The sequence below is a fragment of the Porites lutea genome, chromosome 2, assembly GCF_958299795.1.
Source record: "Porites lutea chromosome 2, jaPorLute2.1, whole genome shotgun sequence".
Lineage (NCBI taxonomy): Eukaryota > Metazoa > Cnidaria > Anthozoa > Scleractinia > Poritidae > Porites > Porites lutea.
Window position 1 is genome coordinate 32,538,741 of NC_133202.1, and position 25,889 is coordinate 32,564,629.

The 25,889-nt window shown below is 38.2% G+C and overlaps 2 protein-coding genes across 2 annotated transcripts; both read right to left on the bottom strand.

The window, feature by feature from the left end:
* Nucleotides 1–247: 247 nt before the first annotated feature.
* Nucleotides 248–20,774, bottom strand: LOC140928360 (lysine--tRNA ligase-like). Its single transcript, XM_073378100.1, has 16 exons — nt 20,418–20,774; nt 20,259–20,325; nt 20,102–20,170; nt 18,842–19,004; nt 15,419–15,589; nt 14,716–14,819; nt 13,643–13,768; nt 12,479–12,598; nt 11,900–11,960; nt 11,113–11,214; nt 10,302–10,487; nt 10,092–10,177; nt 9,228–9,313; nt 7,933–8,059; nt 7,040–7,183; nt 248–1,517 (listed from the first exon to the last, which is right to left on the bottom strand). The coding sequence occupies exons 1-16, from the start codon at nt 20,570–20,572 to the stop codon at nt 1,419–1,421; spliced, it is 1,866 nt and encodes a 621-aa protein (XP_073234201.1). The 5' UTR covers nt 20,573–20,774; the 3' UTR covers nt 248–1,418.
* A 1,513-nt stretch (nt 20,775–22,287) lies between these two features.
* On the bottom strand, nt 22,288–25,848 carry LOC140926873 (solute carrier family 66 member 2-like). The gene is made up of 4 exons (XM_073376556.1): nt 25,289–25,848; nt 24,365–24,498; nt 23,756–23,972; nt 22,288–22,574 (listed from the first exon to the last, which is right to left on the bottom strand). Exons 1-4 carry the CDS (start codon nt 25,531–25,533, stop codon nt 22,400–22,402), a joined length of 771 nt encoding a protein of 256 aa, XP_073232657.1. The 5' UTR covers nt 25,534–25,848; the 3' UTR covers nt 22,288–22,399.
* Between the last annotated feature and the right edge of the window lie 41 nt (nt 25,849–25,889).

The window sequence follows — 25,889 nt, forward strand, 5'->3', positions numbered from 1 at the left end:
TATTCTTTGCCTCACCGCCGAATTTCGCGCTTCCCCGAAAAAAATTAAAAAGTTAAGAGCGCATGATTGCTGCTCGGGTATGTTATGGACCATGTTAATACCATGGGGTCCAAGCTAATCAAAACTCTGGATAAGCTTCAGGCGTGTTCTAGTTTTCAGTAAGAAATTGTAATTTTGTTGTGGTCAACCCTCGTTTCCATGTAAACAACTTTTTTTTTTTCAAGTCGGTTTCCTTCAAGGTCTAAAAGTAAAAGACTGGAAAAATACTACCATGTGGAAATGCTGCCAAAGCTCTAGGTTTCATTAAAAATAGTCGCACAGTTTGGTGTTCATCCACATATGCAAAACACTGAACTTAACAAAAACGATCCATATCCATCGCACTTGACAGTGCTAGCTGTAGGACGTTTTAATTTTAAACATAATTATTTATTTAAAAAAAAGATCGCCTGGTTTACAAAATGATCGCCACAATCGCTGAAAAATTTCCGGCGATATGAACCATCGTAGCGATCATATGGAAACCAGTCTAGGCTATAACAATAAATAAATGCTATACATTAGTTTTTCAAATAAGCATTTAACCAGTGGCTTTTTTTTTTGCTTGACTAATGCTCCGAGCATTTTCTTACATGTGTACTAAAATGACAAGGAATACCTCATTGTTTGCCGTATTTTCATAATTAAAAGTCTCCAATGTTATTTTGAACATAAACTGGCTCGTGGACTTGATCAAAGATCAGCTAATCCATCTTTGTTTCTCTGTTAGGGGCTGTTTACATAGAGGAAGAAAGATCCTAGCACCAGGAAGATCCTAAAAGGCGGATCATCCTTGCGCCATATGTTTTCTGTATTCAGTTCGCATGCAAAGTGTTGTACTTGTCCTTAGAGCTAAGATCTTCCTAGTACTAAGATCTTCCTAGCTGAGACGTACATGGTGTAAGGAGAAGATCCTAGCACCATGTAAACTGCCTTCGCTAGAAAGATCCTTGTACCAGGAACAAAGCAGACAAAATGGCGGGGGTTCGTTCCGTAGGTAATCACGGCAAAAATAGGCCAACCATTTCGTTTGGCTTTGTCAGGAGCTGATTATTGTGATAATTCTGCTGAAAGGTAATTATTAACGCCAGTAAAGAGAGGAGAAGAGCCCAAATTGCATTTTTTTTCTCGCCTGCCATCTTTAACTCCTTCTCTACTTGGGCACCAGACGGACAGAAATTGTTGCATGTAAACCCAACGAAAAGTTGTTCCACCTTCAAGGGTCTTCCTCCCTCCACGTCGACAGCCCCTTAATGGACCACAGAAAAATTCTTATTCTCTCAACTAAAGTCTTGGACCATCTTATTAATGCATTTCCAATCATGTGGAATTTCTTTTTGTATTTTCATAACATTTTCTTCCTGTTGGTAGAATTAGGTCTATGAATTTGTCTCTTTTTCTCCTGGATTAGCTCCTGGTCCGCTTTGTTCTGTTGGTCCTCCCTCGTCAGGTTTCATAGCTGGGAAAAACAGCACCTCCTGCAACAAAACAAACAGCAAATTGATACACGTTTTCACTGACTTTGATTGTTTTAGCCTGTTGACTTCTTTTAGTCTGTTCCCAATGTACGAAACAGCTTTAATCCATAAAACAGGAAGTGCTGTGGTTCAGTTAGCCTCCCCGCAGAAGTCCTTTGGGATTCGTTCGTCACGCATTCATTTCGTCCGTCGGGGAGAAATGAATGCGTGACTAACGAATCCCAAAGGACGTCTGCGGGGAGGCTATGATTAAGTTGGGTGTTGATTTTACCTCACGTGATTAAGTTGACAGTTATAGCTCTGACGGCTGTCACATGCCCAGTGAGGTTATCAACAAACCCAAGACATAACGAGTATGAGAATTTCTCTATACCAAGCAGTGGCCGTGCGTTTGGTGGGAAACCGTGATAGCCATCCTCATTCTTCTACGAGTTTTAGGCCCCCTCAACATGCATCCGGATGTTTTTGCATCCACAACTTTTTCTTTCCGGATTCAAAAGTTTCCACGTCCACACGTATCTGACACGTATCCGGCTTCACTCTAGTACCCAGGACTCCGCTGGGAAAATTGGCAACAGAGCATGCGTTGTAAAAAAGAGCGCGCGGCCTTGAGAGAACCTGACAACGAGGTTGCCATCTTGAATACAGTATTCACGGTAAAGCACTGGGCTCGATTTGTTACGTCACCGGATGAAAAAGCATCTGGATTTAGCGTCCGTCAAAAATTTCCTCTCTGGAGAGCGGATTCAAAAAATCGCGGATTCAAAAAATGTCCGGATAAGTGTGGACGGGGCCTTAGCTAATATATGTCGTAGTCGCGGTACCCTGGGTGCCAGAGACTTTTCATACGCGATTTCCGGTCAATTCGGCCTGCGGCCGACACCGAACCATCCAGGCGCGGAAAAAAACCTCTAGTAACCAGGGTTCACCGGCGAAAAATGTCTGCGCATGCTCTACTAAAAATGACACGTGATCTATTTCGCGCAATGTCATTGGCTCTGAGGCAAAAATGCTGGCTGAGATGAAAAAAATAATGGCTGTTTTTTTGATAGTGATAGCGTTGTGGTTTTCTTGCCATAGTAAGAGATCAAAAAACATTTTGGTGAAAGTTTTGAGTGGAATGTTTTCTCTAGAAAATGTAGCGCCTTGGAAATGGCGGACAAACCCAGTGGTGGGTATTTGTCGGAGATATTGGCTTTGCAACGCCGGCATGGGTGCGAAAGGCATGCCAAAAAGGTGGGTAATTTTGACTTTCTATGCTTACTGTTAGTTTCGTGCACATCGGTACAACAGGAAATTGTAAAGAAGTGAAAGAAGAATTGTTGGGCTTTGTTATGTATATAAATTAGCTTGTACCGCTGTGCACGGAAGCGGCAGTTGTGTTAAACGTGTGGACCGTTTTCGTACCAAATATCGACTTGCATCTTTGAAGTTCAGGGACCCTCTGGAGGTCTAGTTCAGTGTATCCTCAAACATTCATTATTAAGCTTCGCTGGCATTTTATGCTCAGGTTAAAGTTTCTCGCCCCACAGTCCAACACAAGAGAAAATTGAAAGGTACAGCTGGTGGAGGGCCGTTTGAGCAACAGAATAATAATCATTATAATTATAATTAATGGGAAGACCGCTAAATCTAAATCAGCGCGTTTTCTCTTTAGAATCTGTGTCAAATGGGACACGATTTTGATCGATCGAAAGTCAAAAAAATAGTATTTTCCCTAGAGACCGTACATGCATTATGCGTGCACAAAGTTGTTTTTTTAACTGAGAACAAAAATGGCCCTATCATGTTTGGCACCTTATATTACAATTTAAACTATTTGCTGAACGTTTGCTGGAAGTTATTCTGTACTTGTACTTAGACATATTTTTTAATCAGCCATGGCATTAATGTTTTCAGGTGGATTGTTCCATAATAATTTGCCCCTCTGTATTTCACTGAGAATTCTTTGGCTGTTAATCTATGTATACGTGTATGTTGTGCACAGTTAATTTTGTATCTCAGCATAAGTATTATTTTTTCTTTTATTTTTAGCATACATTGCCATACACAAAAAGAACAGAAAATTATAAATTAACTGCAATAAAAAATTGACTATAATATTAGAATAAAATTTTATATTAGATGTTGATCAGGTATATTTGTGATAATTATGTAAAGTCTTTTTTTGTGAAATAATCTTGAAAAATAGCAGGTAATGTTCCAAAGAAGGATAAAAGTGTAATGAGATCTACATGTAATGATTGAATAAAAATGTTTTGGCTTTTCATAAACTGAGAATTGTCTAAAATAAAAAGGCAGAGCTGTCATTAGGGGCCGTAACCCATAACACCTGTTACAGCTGAGCTCACTTGATGTTACAGGTGATCAAAGTGGAAAGCTGAAGGTGGTAATTTAAATTTTTGGGACCTGTATTGGGTGAATCTTCATTTGCTATGGCTGTTTCAAAACGTAATGACAGCCCTGAAAAGGGATGGTTATATCTCTGTAGAGCAATCCTTGGAGTTAAATTTTTTTTTTTACACCAGCATACTTGCCCTCTTTGGGTCACAGAAGATTGCTAGCATTGGGGGTTTACCTATACTGTGTATTTATTAATTGTGATTGAGTACTTTTAAGTTTTATAATATGTATACGCATAATCAGTTCTTGTTTTGCCAAAAAATGCTTTCCAAAATATGGGTTTTCTTATTTACGATGTCAGCTAGAGCCAAAAATTGGCACATCATGCTTGTTAGTTTCAGCCGGTGAGAAATTTGGTACATCAAGTACAAACTTGTCCAGTTTTCAATTCCAAACCTTTGTCAAATTCATGGTTGCATGATTGATGCATGCACAGCAAAACATTAATTTTTGACATTGTTTCATTTTCTTCAACAAAAGACCAATTTACATAACTTAAAAAAAGGGTAAGAAAATACATGTAACTTAAAAATAATACATTTCCTTTCTTTAAGTTCCATCATGAGGTCACATAGTATTACATCTTTCTGATTGTTGAGTGTTTGATTTTCCTTTGTACATGTATCAAACTCATCCATGAATTGGCTCACAGGAGGCAATGACTATGATCGATAAGAGTGCAGTCAGACCCTTCAAAGTATTATTGTACACTGTAGCATCCCATCAACACTGTAGCCAGTTTCAAATAGTAAGTTGTTCGTAATTAAATTTTTATACCATCTGGAATATTAAGATAAAAAGAACTGCTGATAAATGAAATTATAAGCACCACTTTATGGACAGCTCATTATTACAGACAGTTTTCTTTGTCCACAGAGAACCCAAACAGTGTATTAGCGAAGAAATAATAATTTAGATGTACATGTAGTAACACTGTATTAGCTTATAAGATAGTTATCTTGAGGTGTAACTGTCTCATCCGACTCGCCTGACAAGCAAGCATTTGACACTGGCAATGTTAATGATCTCTGATTCAAATCCCTTGTAAAACGAATCATAAAGAAACAGGAACACAGGTTCTTACATCTTATGTTATTAGCTACTACAGCATAAATGCATCTTAGAATTATTCCATTGGCTAATACAGCATTTGAGTTCACTGTGTCCAGTCTTTAGGCCGTAGCAAAAGGGGACTGCTCTACAATGTACACTGTAGCTGTAAGCAAAGTACCAAGCTTTTTGAGAAACATCCACTTTTCGGCATAAAACAACCAAATCTGGCTATTTAATGCAAAATCAGGTGAAAAAGTCAGCAAAAGGCGATTTGTAGGTTTTTTGATTAAGGGATAGGTAGCATGATGGTCATGGACCGCTTCCATGTGTATATCCAACAGTGTTTATTTACTGTGCAATATCAGGGCTGTCAAAAAGTTTTTAAGTAGCAGGCTCATAATAAAATAATAGTAGGCGGCTTTGGAACTCGCACCAAAGGATTTTGTTAGAGTCTCAGTAATGTCCCAGACCTTCCACGACATTGCACCGTTCTAATGTTTCACAGATCTAATTACTGTTTAAATATGCATTCAATGTGATTCAAACCTGGGAAAAACCTTACAGGAGTTTAAAGTTTGGAGTAAACTTTTAGTCTTCACGAAATTTTAGTTGGATCATGTTGATGAATGCAGTTGTGTAGAATATGCAGTTTCCTATTTTGATCTTCTGTCAGAATTATGAGAGAACTCTCAAATACAGATCTCATTCAAACATTATAGTTTCATTGTAATTATCATTTGTTTCTTTTCCTATAAACTTCTCATCAGGTCTACATTTTGCATGAATTTAATGTGATATATATTTGAAGCGGTTGTTGGTTTACAGTGAAGTATTTTTCACTTTGTTTTTTTTTATATGAAGTTCAGTTTCTTCTTAGTTGTTGGCTAAGGCAGTGTTGAAGTAGTGACATGCTAACATACTTTATTGTTCATTTCTCTTCAGAAAAGATTGATTGATCCTGAATCAAACAAAGTGCAGCTTCACAAACAAGATTTTTGAAGAACAAATGTGTATTCAAGCAAAATATATGTCCCTGACAGTGTCAATAAAATTTATTAATGGAAAGATCTGGGTTTTTACTCCTTTGTAGCACTTTTGACTACTCATCACTTTTCTAACCTATATAGTAAAAAGATCATATAGTATAATCAGTATTTTTTCCAACTAACATATTTGCAATCAAAGTTCTCTTCTTTTATATATAGTATTGCCCTAATTTTAAAAATTTCATTATCTTATTCAGATCAAGCACAGTAACCATTGAAAAGAAAAAAAGAAAAAAAAACCTGCTCGGTCATAGACGGCTTTAAAGTTTTGATGTTAAAATTGCAATGAAAAGAACATGAATACAGACACTACATTTCATTTAGCTCATGTTCAAGCTTTTTTTATAAATTAGAAAGTCTTGCTGGAGAAGACATAATTTTGCTTTATCTTTTCGGTAAAAAAAAGTAATAAAATAACTTCCAGGTGTCTAAGCAATTTCAAAGGACCCATAGTGTCTTATTTCTCCGCTGCATAGAGCTGTGAACAAAGGCCGTTCTTTCTAGTGACCCGGCTTTTATCAAAAATATTGTTGTCCTTCGCGATCGTGAAGAGTGCAAAGTTGAATCCGGTAAACCGGCCAAAACGCGAGCATCGCAGGGAACGAATCCCATAGGAATGGATGAAAAAGGATAATAAAAAGTCTAGGCTATTCTAAAAATATCCGTATATGCATTTGCAACTCATATTAAGCCGCAATTTCACTTCTTTCCACTGGAATAAACAAACGATGGATGTATTGCCGCCATTTTGAATTTGGCAATGTCACGTGGTCGCGCGTCGACCAATCAGACAATTTTCGCCGGTGAAGTAACCAGGGTATAGTGGTGGAAACAAGGAAACAATCAATAAAATAACCATGTTAACTTTTGTGGTGAAAAAAAGAAAAGTAATGAAACTCTCTAGCGTGTCCTTTTTTTTTGAGAATACGCGAAAATACTTTAAGTCAAAACTCGTTCTCGTAGGCCTCTAACATAGTTTCAACACTGCCGACATCGTTTCAACACTGCCGAGGGACAAACCTTGATGTTATTGGAATCAGTAAGGAACATTGTAAGCCTGTCTACTCCTAGACCCCAGCCCGCTGTCGGTGGAAGACCATATTCAAGAGCTGTACAGAAGTTTTCATCGACAAACATGGCTTCATCATCACCGGCGGCTTTGTCCTGCAAAAAACGACAGACAATAACAAGAGACAATAAGGCACTCTGCCATTTGTTGCTCCTGTGTGCAACTCGTATTAAGGTACATGTATCTGCTAAGAGACCGGTCCCTCCCCTTCTTTGAATCCTTTTAGTTGACTCACGCAGTATAAATAAGACAGACATTAATTCTCTTCAAGATGGCCACGTATGGCCCAGAACACCTGTGTCCGTCTGAGAGAGATGAATGCATTATCATACCATGTATTATTTGTTATACTTGAGGTCGTAACTTAACAGTCACGAAGAAAAACTAATGTTGCCAAGGCATGAAACAGCTTTAATCCACTATACAGGAAGAGCTGTGATTAACTTGGGTCTGGATTTTACCCCGCGTGATTTAGTTGACAGTTATGGCCCTGAAGGCTATGTCACATGCCCAGCGAGGTTACATTAACTGCATGCACTACAAGCGAGCTATGAAAACCAACACCAAGGGACTTAAAGTTAAAACCCTTTAGATGTTACCAGTTTGAAACCTCAACATTATTTAAAAAGGACACTTTGCCATACCTACAGTTTAAATACCAATACACAATCAACTTTTTTGAAATATTTCAGGTGTTCAGTTTTCTGAGTGTGACAGTAAACAGCTTAAACATTTTTATTTGACCTAGGAACAATGAGCCATTTTACAATGTCGTCGTAACAGGCACTTGAAAGTAATATGGGTGCAAGGAAGGATGGGGTGTGTGAGGGGGCTATCCACTCACCTTGGTCTGAAGTCGGAACATTTCTCGTTGTATGACAGGGTCATTTAACTCAGTGTATGCATTGCACACCTCTTTACGACAGATGAACAACTCAAATCTCTCCGAGAGACCTGGAACTGAACGGTGCCTGAAAAAAAAAAGAGTTTTTACATTTACCTGTATGGCCATAACGAAAAACTATTTATTTCTCTAATAGCATTCACACCAGCCAAAAAAAATGACTCTGTGTTGGTTGCCTTGTTAATACCATGATTATGTGTTTCTCAGAAGCAGTTGAGCTAAGGGGCCGACCATTTGACTGTTGAGTGGTGATTTGGGGTATGGGAGATTTCAGAAAAAAATATCCTTGCAGACTGATTTCGAGGGAAGAAAAAATCTGGCAAGGAAATACCTGATGAAAAAAAATCCTGGACTGAAAAAAATATCTCTCGTGGCATATAATCCTGTAAAAAATCTTACATTGCTATACAGGGCATGACGGGGGAAAAACAATACTTCTCCAGAGGTTTGGGAAATAAAAAATCTTACCCAAACCACCCCCCACCCCTCAAACGTCAAATGGTCGACCCCTTACTACATTACAGTCAATTTGCCTGGTGATGCTGACAACATATTTAGTATTGTCAGAAACTCATAAGGGGTTTCTGGTATTGTTCCTGAAGGGAGTTTTATGCAGACCATGCATTTATGTTTTAGACACAACAAGAACAGTGATAAGTTACAATGCGTATTATTAGTAACAAAAACGGCAAGTGATAATTCCCTCAAGTAACTGCATCCATTGACATTTAAAATTTTAGCAGACAAAGCAGTGTTTTTGTAAGAAAAAGTTATGGTGAGTCCTTGGACTGATCTTGTGAAAAATCATGAGTCCCAGTCCAGAACCATTGATTCCCAGTTCAAAAAATAACAAGTTAAACAACAACCACATTAACAGCCACAGAAATCACACGGACAGGACTTTCTTCAAAAACATCTTCAGATGGATCGATCTTTCCGTCCTACAGGATGCATGTATTGAAATATTTTGCGCCTTTGGGGATTTTTATGCGTCAGGGACACAGGTTGAGAGGTAGCAAAATCATTGACAAAGTGTTAACCATTTGTGTGCGTCAGTGTGTATACATGTGTGCATTGGGATGGGAAGGAAGTACAAAAAATGAATGAATGCACTATTACACAAAATAACATCAACCTGTGTTTTCATAAGGGACTGTATTCAGGGTTCAAAAAAACATGGGTATTACTGGTATTTTAGCAGAACTGGATGAAAAATACTGGAACACAGTACTCACCACTTTGACAATGGACTCATGATTTGGGGATGATCAATGAGGAATGTTGGACTGACAAAAGTCTCTTCAAGAAATTCACCTACAAGCTGATCAAATATCAACACAAGTCAGGGAAATTTATGAGGACTACATTTTGAGCAGTCTAGTACTTAACACACATTATGTTATGTTCCCAAGGCATGAAACAGCCTTAATCCATTATACAGGAAGAGCTGTGATTAACTTGGGTCTTGATTTCACCTCACGTGATTCAGTTGACAGTTATGGCCCTAGAGGCTATGCCACATGCCCAGTGAGGTTATTTTTCCAATGACATGATGTATTGGCTTTCTCATAGCTGCTACATGTTTGAAATAAAATAAAGTATTTTTCATGTTCATCCAGAGAGAGCGAGGGACTACGTAACTTTATTTGCAGAAACAACAGGTCACAAAAAACTATTTTTTCCAAAAATTGCATCTACCACGCAACAATGCAATGTGAATAAACAGAGCTTAGTGGATGTATTACATAACCAAGCGGTAATACTGAGATAGTGGAACCTCAATAATGAACCTCGATATAACAAAACCTTGTTATAGCGAACAGATTTTGTCAGTCCATTGGCCCTTCATTTTATCGAGGTTCAACTGTACGTAATTTTCTCTTTGTGTTGAGAATAACTCCTGAGGGATAAAGTTGAAAGAAAGAGGGGCTTTTTCCTAAAATGCAAGCACAAAACGCGCATCCATCTGGGGCATCTGGGATTTAGGGGTAACTGGGTTGTGCATGTCCAGAAAAAAATAACTCATCATTGTAGTATTACGGTAATTCCAGAAGAGCTGCCTGCTGGCCTAGATCTGCTCAAGAAAAGGACATACATACCTTATCTAACAGTCTTGTAGTTGTTCTAGGAGAACTGCAATCGACATTATGCTTGACACACAAGTCATCAAAAATTTGTCTGGCCTCTGGAATGAAAAAAAGGCAGTTGAGTTTATCACTATTAAAAAAAAATCTACAACTCATAACAAATCCTGAAAAGCTTGATTTGTCAACAGTTAAACAGTTTGCTATTAAATTACAAATCAGTACCTGGAGTTCCAAATTCTGATGGTGGAGGTAACTTGACATTCATGGCCTTTTCAAGGTCAGGGACCATACGCACTCTTCTGAAGGGTGGAGTAAAGTCAACTGTGAGAGGTTCACCCAAGTTCTCTGGATCAGTTGCATTGGGATGATATGTAACCACATAACCACCTGTCAGAGCCTTGACCATGCCTTAAAAAAAAGGTAACACATGTAGAAACGATAAGAAACAGGTGCACAGAACGCTTGAAGCAAGCTAGGAGCGATTTAGAAATTTTGTATGTGAGCTGAGCCACATCTGAGTGAATACAAGTACCTTTTGTACTAGCACAAAGCATTCACTACTCTGTGACACATTTGATCTGTTTTCCTGTATTTTCAATGGTTTTTTAGGTAAAGAAGAGGTATTTTGGTTGAGAAAGGGGAAGCGTAGAGAAGGAGCACCCAAATCTGCCCTTGAGAAGAGTGGAGACTGTGTAGTAAAAATAATGTTCAACACAAACTACTGTTGAACCGAATAAAAATGAAAGAAAAATTTTTCTTAAATTTATGGGAAGAGCCTCCAAGGAAAAAGATAATATAATAATATTCAAGTGCTTGATGGGAGAAAAGGTTAAAATCATGATTCTGCCATGAAATCTAAAGGCATACAATAATCCCTTTAATTCTCAAAGGGTTAGAGGGAGTGCCTGAATTAAAGCCACAGATTCTCCTTCCATTTTGCCATGTGCATCTTTGCAAATCAAAGGAAGACTTTCTTATCACATCAGGAGTCACTTAGGGTCTTATTTCACTGCAGCATCAACTGGTTACAAACCTGATAACATAACTTCTGTTAACTCCATAAGGTCATTATAATCCGCATAGGCCATGTAAAACTCACAAGTGGTAAATTCTGGATTATGAGTCATGTCAATGCCTGTAAAACAATGTGAAGTAAAAGCTTGCCAAGTGCTACAAGGGACTGCTGCAAGGGAGTGGCAGGATAAGGCCAGAAAAAAGGTGGCTCCTGCCATAGGCTTGGTTTGTAAGCAGTAGCCTCAGGAGCAATTATTTTACCAGCTACAAGACAGATTAGGGTAAAAACAAACATGTGAACTAGTGTTCCATGATGATCTTACAAATGCAGTAGCAATGGAGTCAGAGTCTTAATCAGAAGCACACAGTTTTACGATCTTGAGGAGAAAACTGCAATCTGACTCTACTTACAAGTCCAGATTGTTGGACAGCGGTAAAAGAACTAATAACTACACCAACCATGCACAATGCATGGTGAAAAGAATGGTGATCAGTTTATTCTTTCAATTTTGCTTGCATGTCCAAGAATCTGGTCTTCCTTTACACCTACTGGTAAGCCACAGAGTCGTAAGCAATACAGGAAAAAAGTGGACCTGTTCTGATAATTTTTTTCAACTCTAACTCCATCAAGCCAAAGACATTTTGACTCTCTTGCTAGTGAAACACAGTCTTAATGTGCATGTAAGAGTTAGTGGCTGTAGTTTTGCCAGGTGTATCTCGTGTGGTTCAATAATAATTGTTTTAAAGTCATTATGGATGACAATAAGGTGAATGTTCTGCGAAAATAATGACATTATATTGTGTACCTTCATTTCTAAACTGCCTTCCAATTTCATACACTCTGTCAATACCTCCAACTACAAGCATCTACAAATAAAACAAAAACGTGTTTTAACAACTTAGTAAGTCAGCAATAAGTCAATAAAAACAAACTACCGGTATGTTCCATGGACAACATTCAGCAGCCTGACCTCTATCAAAACTTGAACAATAATGATATTATAACACACACGTGTGACCTACATGTACATACTGTCAATTTGTTTTAGAGAGGTAAAGATTATGAGAATAATTTAATCTATTCTTGAAGAGAGGCCAGTATTCACCATAACATTCAATACTCTAATTTTACTTTCATATAATACTATTTTCATTTTTCCAATTTATTGTAAAGCAAGAGTGAGTACAATGAAGAATGTTGTTGTTGTTAACATAAGTCAATTTGAAAGAAAAAACTTGGGTTTGATCAGTGGAGAAACAAAAAGAACCAAAGAAGTAGAAAAGGTAGTAACATTTGCTACTGGAACAGCTGAAGATGGTTGTTAATAATGTGCTTTGAGTACCAGACTTTGTGAGATTACTAGTTTCAGAGTAAATCCAGTTACCTTGTGGTACAGTTCTGGTGCTACTCTCATATAAAGATCCATATTCAGCTCATTATGATGTGTGATGAAAGGTTTGGCAGCAGCACCACCAGGAATCATGTTCATTAGAGGTGTTTCTACCTGTATTAACAATATGAATAAAACACATTAGATCACTCAACTTTAAGTTACCTGCATTTTAGTTAGTTCATGACACTGCCTCATTTATTTTAAAACAGAACAACACCAGAAAAGTTCCAGGCATTTATTTGCCTGGTTTTTCCTGTACCCTGTAATTGGGTTATTTCAGAAAAAATCCAAATGTCCACGACGGAAGGCATGGTTTTTTGACCCCCCCCCCCCCCCTTCCACCTGGATTTCCAAAACTGCTTGACTCCCCCTTCCCTCAGGATTTCCAAGTTCAAAAACCCCCCCACCCATCTGGATTTCCATAAAATTGTTAGACACCATAATTTTAATTTACACTCAATGTAGAAGAATCCTTTTAGGCACTTAGATGATCTTTTTATTAAGTAAGTCTCAATTTTCCGTGAATTCTGTGTTTGTTGTGAAAGTTAAGATTCCATTTTCATGTGTTCTTAAACAGGCTTACAATTTTTGCAAATAAGCTCACGTTTGAGGGAACTTCTCTTTTTTTCTAGAACAGGCAAAATATAGAGCAATATATACTACAATAAAGCTCAAAACTATCTTCACAAATAAATGGTTCTCTTCTTTGCCGATAAAAAATGACTGCGAAAGAAAGAAAAAGGACACTTGGGGGGATTCAAGGTAAAAATTCATTGTTTGCTTTTGTTGAATTGAGCGCCTTTTTATGAATTATGTGAGTTTTCTTGATATGTTCAAGTTATTGAACATCGATGAAATTGAAAGTTACCTGCGAGGATGTATTTTTAGGTTCAGAGCCCCCGCCAATCTGGATTTCCAGAGCCGTTAACCCCCCCCTCCCATGAGATTTTCCAGCATGCTTTCTGTCTAGGGTGTGTGGATTTTTTCTGGAATAACCCATTGGACTGCACATGTGGTTCCAAAACATATGATCCATGCTTCCCCCACAAAGGGGATTGGAAATTGCAGGTGGGTGGGGTAAGGTTGGGGGGGGGGGGGGGTGATCAGAAGCCCAGAAGGGTAAGATGACAGCTTCCAGTAGGTTTTGTAACTTACCTCTAAGAACCCTAAACTGTCAAGAAACTTTCTGATGTAGTTGATGATCTTTGCTCTGACAACAAATTTTTCCCGAACTTTGTCGTTCAGAATGAGATCCAGGTAACGCTGTCTAAACCTTGTTTCCTGAGAAACAAACAAACAAACAAACATGTGATACAGCTAACCATAAAGAAATAGTACTATTATTCAAGACCTGGGTAAAAAAAGAATCCACATGCGCGCAATGATCCTGCTTATTGCTCCACACATTTGTACATTTAGAGACTGTCATTCAATAAATCCTCCAGTGACAGTCTTGAGGGAACATGCAGTACTGTATCTCCTTTTCATAGATTTTCCTAAAGCCTGTTTGAGTGCAAGAGAGGTGTTTGAAACTAAAAGTATTGTAAAAACCAAGTGAAACACACTGAAAGAAGGTCTGCTCATAAAGAGAATAAGATCTCACTGAATGTGTGCGAGTTGAAGAAAGGTTGAACATCAATAGGTTTCAGTTCAAATAGCCCTGTTTTGATAAAGATTAAAAACTATAATAAACATTTAAGGTGCTGAAAAGAAAATACATCGACACTTTAGTGTAAGGTAACAAAAATCATTTCCTTTATTCTATTCCCCTTAATCTTAGACTAAGAGGAATATAATAAAGGAGCTTGTAAACCAAACCTGAATTTTGAGCAAAATTATACACCTTTTATAAGTTTATGATGTCAGAGGGGCGACACAACAAGACCACAAAGCAATATGGGTGGTTTCACAAACATTTACCAAACTAAGCCATAAAGTAGTTCTTCTGTCAGGTAATTACTACATGTAACTGTTTGTGGTGCTTTATACAATTGCACGGCATTGAACAATTGCAAAGAATTGACAACTACAGTAACCCACATGACCTTGTGGTCTTCTAACACAGGCTTGAGGTCTTAAGATCTGACAAAAGGGATTGATACAGCTGGAAACAGAAAGTGGCCTAACCTAATCCTAATCATTCTCTACATGGGTCAGTTCATATTTTTCTTAGAATGGTGGCACAGTATTAGACAGTATAATAAATAACAATTCAAATTTATTAATACCTTGTCTTTAAGTCCAAAGTGGAGATGTGGAAGCATGTGTAGACAAGGTGATAACAGTGAAACAGTAGATGGCAGAATACTCAGTTCACCTTTCTTTGTTTTGCCTGCAAAAAAAGAAAAATAATAAAAAAAGTTACAAGACTTTAATTTGTGGGATATGTTTAGAAGTCAATGTGAAGTCAACCCGAGGAGTTGAAGTTGCCACTTTACTACATGTAGGTTTGAAAGTGATACATCCTGCATACTGCTAGGGTGTCTGTCAGCAGTGATGAAGACATTGTGAGTGGTTATAAAATAATGACAGATGGCAGTTGTGAAGCTTGGTGCCAAAAGTGATGACATTTTATAACTATTAATTTTATATTCATTACTCTTCAGGGCCCAGTTATTCGAAGGCCAATTAGTGCTGACCAGTGGTTAAAATTAATATTAACCCTGGTTTCTTTTTCTTTTGTTCAAAAGCATTTTTCCAGATAATTTTCTCAATTTTTTTAGAGCATCAAATCATCAAATAGTGGACAAAAAGAATAAAACTGAATTTGCTTTTTAAGCTTTCATAAATCTGAATTGAAATTTTGTACTAACCCTGTGTTATCTTACCCCTGCTTTGAACAACCCCACCCAGGAGTGTTATACTTCTTCACAATTGGAGTTGAAATGGAAAAAATAAAAAGATTATTAACTAATATGATTTTTCATTTACCGGGCTTTCCCTTTATTCCAATGATATCCCCACGTCGTATTTTATTATGTACAGCTAAGAAATCCTGCTCTGAAGCCCTGGCATCTGCCATAACCTGAATTTTCACTCCTTCTCCTCTTAAATCATAAAATATAAGTTTGGCCCCTGACAAACGCTTTGCATGGACTCTACCTGTATAAGAGAGATTCAGTGAATTAAAAACATTTTATTACAGCTCATAGAAAGACTCTGGTAGAGGAAATGAGAATTTTTTTTCTTGCAGGGCCAATGTAGGAAATCCTGAGCAGGCAAGACCCACGTAGGTAGCTAATCAGAACAGAGGAATCACGTCGACTCTCGTACGAAACTTGCAGATCTGCCGCAGGCCTTTCTCAGGTCTGTCACAGGTCTGTTCAGTCATACAGCAGACCAATTTGACGCAAAACTGAAGTCTGCAAGTCTGCATACTGTCTGTGACAGACATCTCATGAAAATGACTTCTTCTTTGCCTGTGTGTTGCCTTTTATCTTGTTTGCAGCAAGTCTGTTGCAGACCTTTTGTGACTTTTGGTGATTATGCAATAAGGATCTATTATTATGTCTGCACTTGATCTGCAGCGGACGCTGTGCAGACAACCACCCGCACGAAACTTGCAGCGCTGTACAGCGCCACAAAATCGCTTCAAAATAGCTGTACAGCTAAATTACAGCTGTTCAGCAGCCTTTTAGAAGCCAAACAGCAGCTTCATTCAAGTTGCAGTGGGCTGCAAAAGCGCTGTGCAGCCTCTGAAGGTTCTTTGAAGCTCTCGGCAGCGGTTTTGCAGCGCAGTTGCCGACTTTCAAACGCTGCGAAGTAGCTACAGTAAGTGAGTAACGTCGCTACAATTCAGCTGCGGTCGATCTGACTTTCTTGAGCGCCAATAACATGAATCGCCAGATAAAGCCTTGGCACAGATTACGGCTTTTATAACGCGAAAACGTTGACTGTACCTCTAAGAAATGTGAGTAAGCTTGTGCTCAAGGAAGATCACTTATTGAATAAACCTTCAAATTCTATGCTTTCAATAAATTTTATTCCGTGACCGGCAAGTGTGGGAATGTTATCGCTAATTCCCTGGAGACATTCTAGGCCGTGATCTAATTGGTCGGTCCTTTTACATGAGATCCCATTACATCTCTAGACAAACACGGGATCCTAAACATTTGCGACCGTTGAATGAAAGGCGCAAACATTCTAAGTGTTTTTGCATCTAGTTCTGTTTCGAGATGGAAGTTCTGTTGAAGTTTTTGGATGGAACAGCTCAAATGTATTTGCAAACAACGCACTGAACAGTGACTTCTACGTTAAGTATCGACGAATCGAACCAGAGCAAGCAACACAGATACAAGAATCTCAGATGGGGTAATTCGCACTTACAAGATTCTTATACGCTCGTGGTAATGTTCGTTCCTTAGTCCATTGTAAAATTTAACGACTACCAAAGTAAAATTGGGTTGATTTCTTTCATGAAAAAAGTGTAGAAGATCGTGGATCATGGACAAAACGTCAAGGTGAGCAATGTGCAGCTTAGCCCGTTGCAACAAATCAAAATATCATTTGCCTGCTGTCCGTGTAAACTTTATGTATAAGAGAAATCGCTGTTATTCTCTTTATTTTTAAAAAAGATAATTTTAAGTTACTCTCTCGATGCCTCTTTCCATTCTTAAAATAAAGGTCACCTTTAGGTCACCTTTTGGCTTGCAGCATGTTGTTTTCTTCGTATATTTTTAGCTGACATCTAATACTCCATTCACTTTGCTGCAGTCAATCTGCAGACCTAAAGGTCTGTCATTCACCTTTTCACTTGCAGCTCACTGACAGTGAAGGGATACTTTTAGAACCGATCCACTTTTTGTGTTCACCTTTCTGTGACTAAATAAAATCGAACTGCACACTTAATACAGACCAACTGCATACTAACTGCAGACATTTCAGGCAAGTGATCTGCAGGCCTGCTGAAGACGGTTGAGCAGACGAAAAAAAGACCAGTCTGCAGATCTGCATGTTCCGTACGGGCTTGCCTGCTCACAGATTTAACCATACAAGAAAAGCCTAAAATGACCTAGTGCACTAACCCCATAATAGGGACCTTTAGCATCAGGTATTTTGTGGGAAACGGCAAACCGCAAACCGCAAAATGTTACGTGACCAAGGCCTTGCGGTCACGTTTGCAGTTTGCAGTTCACGTTTGAACCGCAGGAAGGGCTTCCAGCAGTAAGTGATTTACGGCAAGGTTTTTTGTCACAAAAAATTGTACAGCCTCGCGTTTTAAGGTATGAACTAGCTTTTTGTATCCATTTGCGATGTGTTTGTCGGATTTTTGATCTCGAATCAATGAATTATTGCTGAGTTTTGGGCGATTAAAGTGATGCACTTCGACTTGATGAAAACAACATGGCGGCCCTAAACAATGAACGCGTAGTTCTAATCAATTTTATATTCCTTTCTGTCGTACTAACAAAGGAAAGTATTCTGTTCCAATCCAGAGTTAAATTTTTTTTTCTATCTTGTTTCTGAATTCATAACTTAACTCAGTCTCTGTTTGGTTCCTATTTTTAACGTATCACTCCGCGAATATCATTTTATTTTGCTTATCTCTTTTAGACTGGGGAGCCCAGGCTTCATAAAAATTAAAGCCTTCTGGTTTCCTCTGGACTCCCTTGCAACCTTACAATTCCTATATGTATTCTTGTATTGTACTGTATTTTGGCTAAATTAAACAGAACTGAATGCCTTGCTAAAGTTTGAAATCTCGGCAACACGAAACTGCAAACGCGTAACTGCGGTTTGCCGTCTGCGGTTTGCAGTTTACCTGATGCTAAAGGTCTCTATTACTGCTACATGTAGGTAAGTTTATTGATTATCAGGGCTATAATAATTGACTATATAAACAACACTTGTGCTTTCTCACATTCCTAGGGTTTGCATAAATTAGAAAAAAAAAAGTCCAATAATAATACTATTGCATGACCTAAAAATAATTATTGATTCCTACTACGTCAGGAATAAGGCTGAGCTCTGGCAGCACTTGGAGGCCCCTTACCAGGAAGTCACCAGATTTTTGGGGGTAAAAATCAAATAGTCAGGGCACCCTGGATTTGACAGACAGCTCAAAAAATTGGGCTACCTACAGCACAACCTAGAGGGAAATAAATATGAGGATATTACTATGCACTGGTATGTGCAGTTAGTAGGTGGAAAATTGAACAGCTAGGTAGTTCTTTTGGTTTTCTTTTTTCCTTTTTCCTCTGAGACCAGTCAGGAGTCATGTTTATCATAACTCTGGAAAATCCCTGGTCTGCAGAACTTAATGAGAGCTGCTGGTTCAATAATTATACTTTCCTTCACTTATGATTCAATTATAATGATAACCAACCAACCAAACAAACAAAATTTTAAACTCACCACTAACAGAGACAAGATCATCATGCCATGTGCCATTCTCAACATCTTTGTATTTTTCAATGAATTCCGAAAGAGAGATAGACACATGGAACTTATGAGGATAAGGCGATTCATCAGTGGCCTTCAAAGCTTCAACAGCTTGACTTCGGATTTTGTAGTATTGCTGAGAAAACAACAAGGCATAATGATTATAACCATTATGTCAAGGATCATTTACTTTTATTTTACCAATCACCCTGTGCTTTTGATATTAGAGAAAAGTTTACTGCAAATGCCAGATTCAGATTGAGGATTTCCCAAAACAGAAAATATGCAAGTAAAAACAGCTCAAAAAAACTAGTGTGGAACTAACAATTTTGGAGTAGAAGTCATGAATAATAAACAAAAAAAAAGTGACTCCAAATCTCTAAATTACTAATCTCCATTTCCCGAGTCTTGCCAGTGAATGGATGTACGAAAGACTTTGATTTAAGGCTTTGTTGAGGAGGATATCAAAAAGAGAACATTTTGATAAACTGGTCACCCTGAATTTAGATGTTATCGCTCTCTTTTAATTTCCCTGAGTCTTGCCAGTGAATAGATGGGGCATCAGACTATGATGTAAGAGTTAATGGGATGGTATATCGATTTTTATTTCACTAATCACCCTGAGCTTTTGATATCATTTCTCTCCAATCATTTCCATGAGTCTCACCAGTGAATGGATGGGTGTGAGACTATGATTTTAGGATTTGCCAACAGGAATTTCAAATAGAGAATGTATGCACATACCAGACTACGTCCTAAAATTCTCCATCCACCCCAAAAATCCCCTCCCCCTCCCCCAAGAAAAAACATAAGAAGACAAAGCAAGCTGTTAAATGGGGTTTAACTGTTATAAGATCATTTTTTAAAACAGAAAGCCATCGCAAAATTAAGGGGTAGCAAAACGAGGTGGAGAGGATAAGCACATAAAAAACGGGGCAACGGATCCTACAAGGGAGACAAGATCACCACGGGTCACTTTCCGGGAAATTTTTGGGTGATGCAATGCTTAGCAATGCGCGGAAGAATTTTTAATTTTTACAAACAAGGCGAGTACGTATATTTCAACTTTTACCAAGCAAAGTTTAAAACTCATTCAAAAAATTAGCTTTAGAGAATTGTGAGGTACAATAATATTGGCAATTTTAATTATACAGGCACAAAAGAGCAATGCACATGTATTCGGCTTAAGGAGTGAACTCCAAAAACGTGAAAGGGCTTGTTACTTAAGCTTACATTGGGATCCAATGTTTCCTCATCTACTTCATCTTTCTTCTTGTTTTGGGCCACTACACCGCTTTGCGCCTGAGAAAATCAACGCTTTCGTAAGTGCAAAGGTGAAACCAACATTAACCACGTGTTTCACGGTCACGAAACGGCGGACAACAATTACCTTCAGGGCTTCCTTTGCCTCTTTTTCTTTGGCTTTCTGCTGAGCCTTGAGCCTCCTTTTAAGCTCACTGATAACCCAAAACACAATAACGTTGAATGAATTGACAAAATAGGGGGTAAACACTAAATATCGTCACAAAATATCAAACAAAATACTCACTTCTTGCTCAGCTTCTCTTCACCGCCGGCATCGGCCATTTTCGAACACGAGAGAAAACCCTCGCACGTCCGTAAAGCTGCACTTTGATTGGCTAACTGCGGAGAAATCAGCCTAAGCGCACGCGTAGTCCGTGCAAAAGCTACCCGCGAAAACATGCTCGTGGATCGATCTCTTTATCGAAAATCCGTCAGTAAGCGAGGCCGTTTTTAGGCCGATTTTTTCACCCAACATCATTCTCGAAGCATTACATGTTCAAATTTTGAACCTAGAAACTCAGCGGTGAGGTGAGTCAAAATATATTATCGTGGAGGGCGCGAGTGGTTCAAAATGCGAGCTCACGAATCCCACTGACAAGATTATTCAAACCCAGACCCCTGCCCAGACCTCACGCTGCAAATTGTACCACAGGCTCACCATCCATGGTCCTCCGGCAGGGATTGGATGCAATTGAGTAAGTATTCCTGTGGTAGACATGCGTCGCCTAGGCTTCAAATTTGGACCAAAACCTGATAGCCTAAAATCCCCCTTTTTTTAGCATGCCTTGAAGCAGCGACATAAGACAGAAGAAATGATGTCAAAAGACACAAAGACAGATGAAATGGCGTCAAATGCAACAAAGATGGGTTGAGGTTGGAAAGTGACAGAGACAAGTGCAAGAGTCTCACACAGGCAAAGTGCAGCCTCGCACCCAGGCCAGTTCGTGCTATCCGAGTTACCAGAGGAGGCTTAGAACCGAGTGCGATAGCGCGAATTTTCCCGACAAGCTTGACAGGTGACGTCGCATCCAAAATCGCCGAGGACGACTGGGAATGAGGCTGGGCAAAGCGCACAAGCCTCACATGCCTGTTGAGCATGTGAGGGGAGAGAAAGTCTATCCCCGGTCTTGCTCTTTTGTTTGACTGCTAGTAGGTACTTGAATATGCAAAAATACAGACTGTTTTGCAGTCTACTCTTTTATTGGCAAACAAGGGTGTACTTTTGTAGAATTATAGATGGGGTTGAGTTCTGGACTTTGGCTCAAAGATGACCAATTTTCCCACATCCCATAAGCATGCCAGGGTGCAAAAGAAAGTCAGTTTTACAGCCTGCCATTTGGGCAAGCTGTGGCTAGCATGTACTAGCCCACAAGTCATTTCAACTAGCCCCAAAACCTTTTTTGATTAGCAGGATTGATTATAATCCGTCTGTAATTTGAGTTTTCCTAAAAAACAGCTCTTACCCGTCGGGCAAGTTAAAAACAAAACTCACTAGCCCGATAGCAAAATCCACTAGCACTGGGCTATCGGACACAACTTGCGTTGCTCGCTGCATGTTAACATCAGACCTACTAATTTCACCACCTTGTTTGTGGACTAAATTCTCTGCATTTCCACTATTTGTGCATTAATATTCTTTTGTCATGGATATATAGGTACTGAAATTTGCAGATTCCATGTTAACACACATTACAGCTATAATTTAACAACTATTTGAGCTAGTCACATTAACCCAACAGGTCTTTCCCACTATTCTGCAGTTTAAATTCCTCAACATTCCCCAAAAAACTTCACTTAGGAAGGTTGTATAGTTAACAACATATATGCCCAGCAAACAGACAGGACTTTCATGCTCTGCTATCCTTGGCATTCAACTTTCCAGCTGACAGGATTTTAGCCTCAGTATCAGGTCTTCTCCACAGTCCTTTCGTCCAGAAATGCCTGATACTCCAGCTAACAAGATTTTCATTCTTTTTAGATGTGTTCTTTCATTTTTCTGGGCTAAGATGTGTTCACAAACAGGCTCAATTTGCAGCTGTTTTAATCTATATACCATTTAGGACAACATCAAATTATATGTTTTTCTCATAAACAGAAGATGAGAACAAGAGAACTCTTTATCTGTCCATTTATTTACAAATACAATAACACTAAATTTTAAATAATAAATTACATTTCAGATTGTCTATCCCCCTACCCTTAGCTAAAATACCAGTATTTTTACGGTCATCTTAAATGAGTTCTTTCTTGTGTGCGATACTTTCGAACTTGAAAAAGTATTGCAATGTCAATAGATATCTGGAGCATTCCACAGATCCAAAACTGAATTGGAGCAACTTTGACAATGAAGTAACAAGTTTTGAATATATCTCCTGATAACCACATCACAACCATCTTTACACTGTGAACAAAGAGAGGAAGACAGAAATGTGGCTACAAGTTGATACAAAATAATAATAAAATCATCACATGATTTAGGAAGCACATTAAGTGAAATATGATATAATCCTAGTAATCATAACCATAATAAAATTCTCAAATCTTATTGGCCATCAACTGTCCTGATTTCAGCATTAATAAGACAGTGTAATCGGACAGCACACGTTATGCCTAGTAAGTAATTGGACAGTATGCACCATTGTGCGCACTTAAATAGCTTTTTTCACCGCTAGCAAAAAAAAACTCACAGCATTTCTTGTGTTTTAAGTTTTAAAAAACCTAAAATATCACAGAATTTGTTATAGTTATGATTAATTGGTAATATAACTTCATATTGTCCAATTCAGTCTGTAATCATACTCGTGATTAAATAAATTGGACTCCCTCTACACAGTCGTCCGATTTTGTTTTAAAATCACCCTTTAAATATGATAACAGACTGAACTGGACTCCACTCAGTCCTATTACCATTTATAAATATCCTTATATGAATTGAATAATAAGTATAATGTTAATAATATTAATGAACTCAGAGTATGACAGCGGGTGTCTTTTCTGTCAGAAAGAGAAAGGGATTAAGCCTCTATGGAGAGCCTTCCTGCACAAAAATTGGGTCTAGTAACCCTCCCCCCCTCCCACCCACTCTACCAGGTTTGCCTCCTAGCCCTTATTCATGAATAATCTGACAGGGTTAGGAGACAAAGAGACAAAGTTAAAAAATTTTAACCTGAATTTAATTTTGACCTGTAACATATACAGTCAACTCTCTCCAAGACAGACACCTTTGGGACCGGCACTAAGTGTCCGTCTTCGAGAGATATCTGTCTTATAAAGAGTCAAATAAAGGGAATAAGTAAAGGCAGGGACCAACACTAGGTGTCCATTTTACAGAGGTGTCCATCTTATAGAGGTGTCCGTTAAGAGAGAGTCGACTGTACAATAGGAATATATTAAAGGAATATAATTTATTATATTGAGTTTAAAAACATTTTTGATGATGAAGTTCCTTAAAAATTATTGTAAAAATTTGTCCTCTTAAAACAAAATTAAAATCTATAAAATATTATGAAGGTCTTTAAAGAACAACCCCTAAGGAACTGTTATGATAGAGAGACCAAGATGGTTGGAGTTATTGAAAAGTACCTCATTCCCATGGTTGACTGATTGATGTAATTTCTGTAAAACTGAGGGACTCCAAGCATAGCCTCTGTAAACACTGCTAGGAATCCTATTAGTTCTACAAATGCAGTAAAGCTCAGGAACAAGTATGTGATGTAACCACCAACTGCGATGAATATCAGTACACAGAGCACATAATCTGAAAAGTGCGTCCAGTCCCAAAAGTGTCTTCTGTGAAAATCTGAAGAAAAAATAGGAACAAAATTAATATGTTAAAATTTATTTAATAATGATAATGATAATAAATAATAATAATAATAATAATAATAATAATAATAATAATAATATTTATAGAGGGCGCCCAACTCGCCAAGGTGGTTTTCAGTGGGGCCCTCATAAATCAGATAATTTATGTACTTTATGTAAGATGAAATCCTTGGGAAACAGAAAAAGCATCCATTACAGAAGCAGTTCACCAAAAAAATTAAATAAATGGTTTCGTTATTCTAGCCAAGGCTACAGTAGTACTGTCTGCTTATGCAAGTGTCTGTTCAAACGTATTTTCTTAATAATTAAGAAAATTGTTATAATTGAACATTATCATTCTAGCAACTTGTTCATCAATTTACTCACCAAAAAAAGATCTTTTCTTTGCACTCAAATCATTCTCTCTTCTGATTTTGGTGCAAAGTTGTAGCATCATCATCATAGCAGCAATCATGATAAAGCTTTGAGCTAATAGTGGCAGTTCAAAATGACGTCCAAACCTAACAAAAATTATTTTAAAAAATGATATTATGTTTTTTTAACGGTTTCACTAACATAATCTCTTCCAATTAGTGTTATAACTATGTGTACAGGGTAGGGCCATATTTGTTCTTGTTTTACAAACAAAGAACATACAAGATTTCTTTCCTTGCTGGGACTTACAGTTCAAGCAGAGTAACAGTCCTGTTGCCAGTTCAAAAAGTGGATAACACTGTCCACTAGCAAGATAAATCTATATCTGGTGGTTTAAATGCAATGATGGTTTCCTTAGTTGTAACCAATGGACACAGTCATTAAGTAGCTTAATTTTCAATGCTGTGAGAAAATGGTGTGTGACAAAAGCAGAATGCACACTTGTAGACTGGCTGGTAGACAAGGTAAACATTGTCATGAAAGACATTAATCTTCGAGGATAATGTATATGAAGGGCTTAGTTTTATCATTTTCCCCACGATTGTCACTTTGATGTTGATTGCTATATTTCGACTGCACACTGCAGGTCTTCATCAGGCAATAATGTCAATTTACTGAGTCAAACTATTTGTACCACCGTGGTTGTTAGTGATTGGTGCATCACAAACCTCATTCAAGGTAAACATCGTTGTGAAATGCTCTCCCAGATTCCCTATCGCTAAACTTTAAGTCTTCTAAAAGTCTAGTTTAGGGATACGGAATCTGTAGGAGCATTTCACAGCATTATGTTTACCTTGTTCACCTGCAAGTCTGGAAGTCTGCAATCTGCGTTTGTCGCACAACGGTGAGAAAATTATGTCATCTCAAAACACTTACCAAAAGAATATTCTTAATATGTTGGCAACAACTAACGCTAAACAAACGTGCATTGAGAATCCTTCGGCATCTCGAGTCTGCCAAATGTCCCAATACTGCGGTACATAAGGAACAACACCGCCGATAATCATGGCAGCAGATGATATCCACGAAACGAGCTGAATGAACATAGCAACTACACCCATATTCTCAAAGTTTGCTGCAGTATCCACGGGGTCATGAAGAGCATTTAGGTCCTCATCCATGAGCCAGCAGTTAAATTAACAACTGTACTTAAGTTTAATTGTTCTTGACAACAGAGGGTGACGTGTCGATCGTGAAAGAGCGTTATAAATGTTCCCTTGGGCCCTTGGCCTCTTTAGCTTTCTTTACGAATTACAAAACATTCGGCGCCGATGGAACCTTTGGCTTTCAGCAGAAAGTTGAGGGGTACCCTTAGTGCAAAATTCGATATAAATGAAGAAATAAACACAATTATTTGTCCAGAACATGAGTGAATGATCGCGAATTGATTTGATGCTCTTTTGTCTGCTTAACCGACCGTTTACCTCTCATGACGTATCGTACTGCCCGCTGTGCAACATGACTGCAGTTTCTAGTC